This window comes from Danaus plexippus, chromosome 17, assembly GCF_018135715.1.
Source record: "Danaus plexippus chromosome 17, MEX_DaPlex, whole genome shotgun sequence".
In the NCBI taxonomy this organism is placed as follows: domain Eukaryota; kingdom Metazoa; phylum Arthropoda; class Insecta; order Lepidoptera; family Nymphalidae; genus Danaus; species Danaus plexippus.
In genome coordinates this window covers 2,260,082-2,264,930 of record NC_083548.1, presented here as the reverse complement: position 1 = coordinate 2,264,930, position 4,849 = coordinate 2,260,082, and the positions used below count along the sequence as shown (strand labels likewise).

Below are 4,849 nucleotides of genomic sequence, written 5' to 3'. Positions count from 1 at the left end.
TCAATATAAGCAGTAAGCACGCATTCTTCATTAAACTTATTTTATCTGTACGAAGTTGTTAGTGTAATGGTGGGACTGTATCTGTGAACACAACCACGCTCGTGTAAATATTTAAAGTCGCCGGACGGTAGGCGGTAGGTATACAGCTATGTTTGAAGAAGATCGCTTTAAACGCGATATCTTGATTACGTTCAGTTCAATAGTAAGTGACAACGACTTTAAATACTCGGCAGCGTGTGAGGAGTTTGTGCTAGCTAACAATTAGGTGCGTTGTTTAAAAAAATATGTACCTTATAGTTATTGTCATAGGTTTTAATTAAGTTTGAACGGTTTATTTGAAAATAATTATCAAATGAAAAAATGTATGAGCCTAAAATATGAATATATATGTATATTTGCAGGCGCGGCGTTGACTGTATATTCAGAAACGCGTAGTTACATGTCCCGGCTCATGATTCGTTTTATCTTGAAATACATACTTGTTATTTGACAAAAAAAAATGCAATTTGTTAATCTTGTAGGCTGTAGCTATTTTTGGCAGTTTTATAACCTTCTAGATGATGAACGGAAAGAATTTAATAAAATGTCAAAGATAATTTTTTTCTATATCTGCTAAACTATTAATCTAAACGAAGTGTGCAAATTTAAAATTATGATTATTTTTAGTTTAGTAGCTTCCTTGTTATAAATAAACATTTAGTTATCAGCATCAACACAGAACTCGAGACGACGATTTTTATAAACGATATCCAGTGATATGTGTCCTTGCAAATAATAAACATTTTCTTTATATTTAATCAAAGCAGAACACGTCGCGGATATCAGCTAGACTATAATATAAATTTACGTTACGCATAATTCGTAATATTAAAAAAAGCTAAGGTGCCTCCTAACCGAGAGATCGATAAGAAATCAGTCACAAATAAGTCAATAATTATTCACGTATCTGTGTCATATAAAAAAACTATCGTAATTTTTATATAATAAATACCTAGAAAATGCATGGAAAAGGATAAGCCAGGTGTGTTCAACCTGTTTACGATTCCTTAATATTCATACAAGTGTGACGCAAACGTTTCTGTTTACTTTATATAGATTAAAACGATACGATGTTAGCGGCTAGGGTTCGACGAACCACAAATATTACACGTATATAGATATATGAATTTTATTTTACTCGTGTATTATGAATGCAAACAGATTTTTGACTTTCCGACACAGGAGTCACGGTTACCACGACGTCGTATACAATTTCATATATGGAAGAATTCAATTATCCTTAATGCTTCGGACGGAATCTTCTATGGGACAGTATTGATAAATAAAGTTTTGTAACATTTTAATATTTTACGTGTAATAGAAGTAAAATTCTTAGAATTAATTATGGTATAATATATACTTATATATAGTTACACTGTAATAATAAATAAAGTTATTTTGTCTATCGGTGTGTTTGTTACCTTACATGCAACCGCCGCTGAATCTTTTTTGATGTTACCCGTTATCTTAATAGATAGGATCTGAGAGACGGATACACGCTTCTGATAATCAACATCCACGTGGAACCACAAGCTATTTGTATTTGTTTTATTATTTTACCTTATTATACGGAATACATTATTAGTTTTTTTGTTATAATTTGCATAATGAAAATAGATTCATTTCCATTTTTGATGTCGGTCACCTTCCAAAAATAGACGACTTATTTTCGGTTTTTGACAACGTTTTGATCATATACGGAAGAACGTTCAAAGATAACTTGATTAGGTCATAAAATACGTGATAATATATTAGTGTTTTATTAAATTCAACGGTTTTGATTTATTTTTATGTGTGTTCAATAAAAACGTCTTACAACTGTTTGGGTACTAATTATTAGGACGTTTGAGATACAATCATATATAATCCAGGCGATACATACTCTGCGCCGCGTCCGTCCTTGAGTCAACAAAGCCCCGATCCACGCGCTAACATATTCAACGCGGCGATTGATGAAGTATAAAATTTCTCAGTAACGTCCCGTTCACAATGGAATTATGATAATTTATCGGTTGGCTTGTGCCGGGCGAGTGTGTGGGAACGCGCGCGGCACGGGCTTTCCCACGATGTTGAACCGGGGCGAAGAATGTCCTCTTCGATACACAAGAAATCATCACTTAAGACTTTACACTTCTAACCGCTGCAACGGCTTAGACACGATACGTCGGAAGCGACATCGAGCCGCTCGAAGTGTACGAATTCGCCCGTCGAAATAGTTCAATGTATCGGTTAGGACTTTTTGGTGTTGCGTCGGTCGAGACGGATTGTAGTTGGTAGCGGCGCGGCACTTCGCTCCGTACAATGGCTGGTGTCGACTCGACTGTTGTGGGAACTCACACCTTTGAATCGATAGCGAATGTTATTGTCTTCTGACTAATTAGGATGAGCTAGATACAGACACTGAGCGAGTGACGCTTTACAAATTAAACATCTTTGTTTTATTCACACATCTAGAGATCGACTATTGTCTGAAACACGCGGACATAATCACAATACTCAGCTCGCATTTAACTTCATAGTACCGATGGCTTTCGTAACTCGAATACAAAGTGTTCGACAACGTTTTCTAAGTACTGATAATTTTATGTATCACTCAGTTGTAAAAAGATTGTATAGCAATTTCTATTCCTTCGTCTGTATGACGGCGATAACAGGCCGCGTGCGACACCTCCGACAACAGGGTTGACACTTAATTGATAATATAATATATTAAATAATAATAATATTATCAATCCTATAAATATTTGTTCTATATTTGAATTATTTATAATTTATCATCGTATCTACAATAAAAAACGTAAATCATACATTTAAAAAAAATTATAATTTTACAATAATATATTTAACTTAATATGTTATGAAACAATTTAAAACTATTTTGCCATTGTATTTAAGGTGTCGCGAATCAATATGGCGGCCGGGTGACGTCTTTGGTTCTGACATGAGGGGAGCGTCTTACGTGAGGGTACGCGTGGGAAAGCGTGCTGGCCAGGTGATGATACTTGGAGCTACAGCTGTTTGACTTATTATATTATGCTAATTATATAATAAAATCTATTTAAGTTTAAGATATTTTCATATATTAGTTAATTTCATTTAATTGTTCTTTTTTTTTTAATCACATTTTGTTGTTTCAGATATTCTGTCCTTACAAACTTGAACTATATATATTCTTTTAACGATTAATAGTTTTAATTATTATTACTTCTCAGTTATATTATGCCACGAAATATAAAAATATATTTATAATGCAAAACCTTTCAGTTATCTGTAGATAATTTTTTAAACTTTTAAAAATAATAATGATCGTCAGCCCTATCTTTATCACGGGCGCTTCGCCACAATCGCCGTAGGGCGCATAAAAGCCGAGTGTCGATCAGCGCGCGCGCCATTCGTTCACAGACCGCCGCGAGAATAACAACAATGATACTCCCGAGTCGTACCACGTCTCCCACACACGGGGCCTTCCATCCCCCGACACACGCGCATCCTGACGAGGAGCCCGTTTCCAGGACCTACCAGTACAGGAAAGTTATGAAGCCGATGTTGGAGAGGAAGAGACGAGCGCGCATCAATCGCTGTCTCGACGAGCTGAAAGACCTCATGGTCACCGCACTCCAGGCGGAGGGAGAGAACGTCTCCAAGCTGGAGAAAGCCGACATATTGGAGTTAACCGTCCGTCACCTCCACAGCCTCAAACGGAGAGGTCAGCTCGTGTTGAAACCCGAAATGTCTTACGCGGAACGTTTCCGCGCGGGTTTCGCCCAGTGTGCTACTGAAGTGTCTCAGTTCATAACCAGCGCTACGGTCGCTGCCAACGCGATGCAGCGCCAAGGACCAGTGGATCCTCAAGCCGGGGCTCGGCTTCTCCAGCACCTCAGTAATTGTATACGAAGGCTGGAAGCGCCTGCGGTACAACCTCCAGTGGTCCAGCCGCAGCCGATCGCGCCCGGTGGTGTCGCGAGGCCCACGCCGGTTCAGGCCGTGCCACCCGTGCTACCGACGCAGGCCCCACAGATCCAAAGGACCCTTGAGAGAGGGCTGAAGAGGCTAGCGGAGGAACCCATCGATGTGGAAATGCTCGACACAAAAAGAGTGTATCCGCCTTCACCGCCACACAGCCCCGCCTCCGAGACGGACTCCGCCCAGTCGATGTGGCGGCCCTGGTGACCTGGGTCTAGACCTGCAGCTGGAATCGGAGCTAGACCTGGGACTGGACTCCATAAAACAGTGTGATAGTTATATATTGTTGTTCCGTTATCGTTAACGTTCCTAGAACCGATGTGTGTTTAAATGTGCATGAACTCGCTTTGCTTGTTGAAGTTTTGTTTTTTTTTTTTTAATTTAATAAAGTAAGGTTTCTTTTTTGTTTTTTCTATAAAATATTAGCTGTTATTATTGTATTCCTGACTTCAACGTCTTCCGCGTCGGTAGCACTCTGTTAATTATATTGGATAGAGTATTTAAGTTATTAAGGGCTAAGTTATAACTGTGATACCTATTTGAGGACTAGAATCGAATAGGAATTAATTTGTATGTTAAACAGATACCTTCGTCATCGCTGTGAAAGTGAGAGGAAAATAAAGAGGATTTTTATTGAAATAAATTTGTTTTAGTGATGTTCCTGAACGTTTATTCAGTACAATAGAATTTAGGACGGAAATAACTAAACATCAAAACAAGTTCCATGCAAACAGAATTAAATCAAATCCAGTCTAAAACTGGATAGCGTGTGAACATAGAGATAAAGTTATTAATATAGCTAAATCTCGCATAATTTATGCTAATTCATTATAATATTGACACAAAT

At 38.0% G+C, this 4,849-nt stretch overlaps 1 protein-coding gene across 1 annotated transcript; it reads left to right on the top strand.

Moving 5' to 3' along the window:
* The first annotated feature begins 3,416 nt into the window (after positions 1-3,416).
* On the top strand, positions 3,417-4,645 carry LOC116771529 (enhancer of split mbeta protein-like). The gene has a single exon (XM_032663405.2). The coding sequence runs from the start codon at positions 3,463-3,465 to the stop codon at positions 4,207-4,209; it is 747 nt and encodes a 248-aa protein (XP_032519296.1). The 5' UTR covers positions 3,417-3,462; the 3' UTR covers positions 4,210-4,645.
* The last annotated feature ends 204 nt before the right edge of the window (positions 4,646-4,849 follow it).

Bases quoted from the DNA above. Each gene is read 5' to 3' on its own strand.
- LOC116771529 (XM_032663405.2), top strand. From the start codon at position 3,463: ATGATACTCCCGAGTCGTACCACGTCTCCCACACACGGGGCCTTCCAT.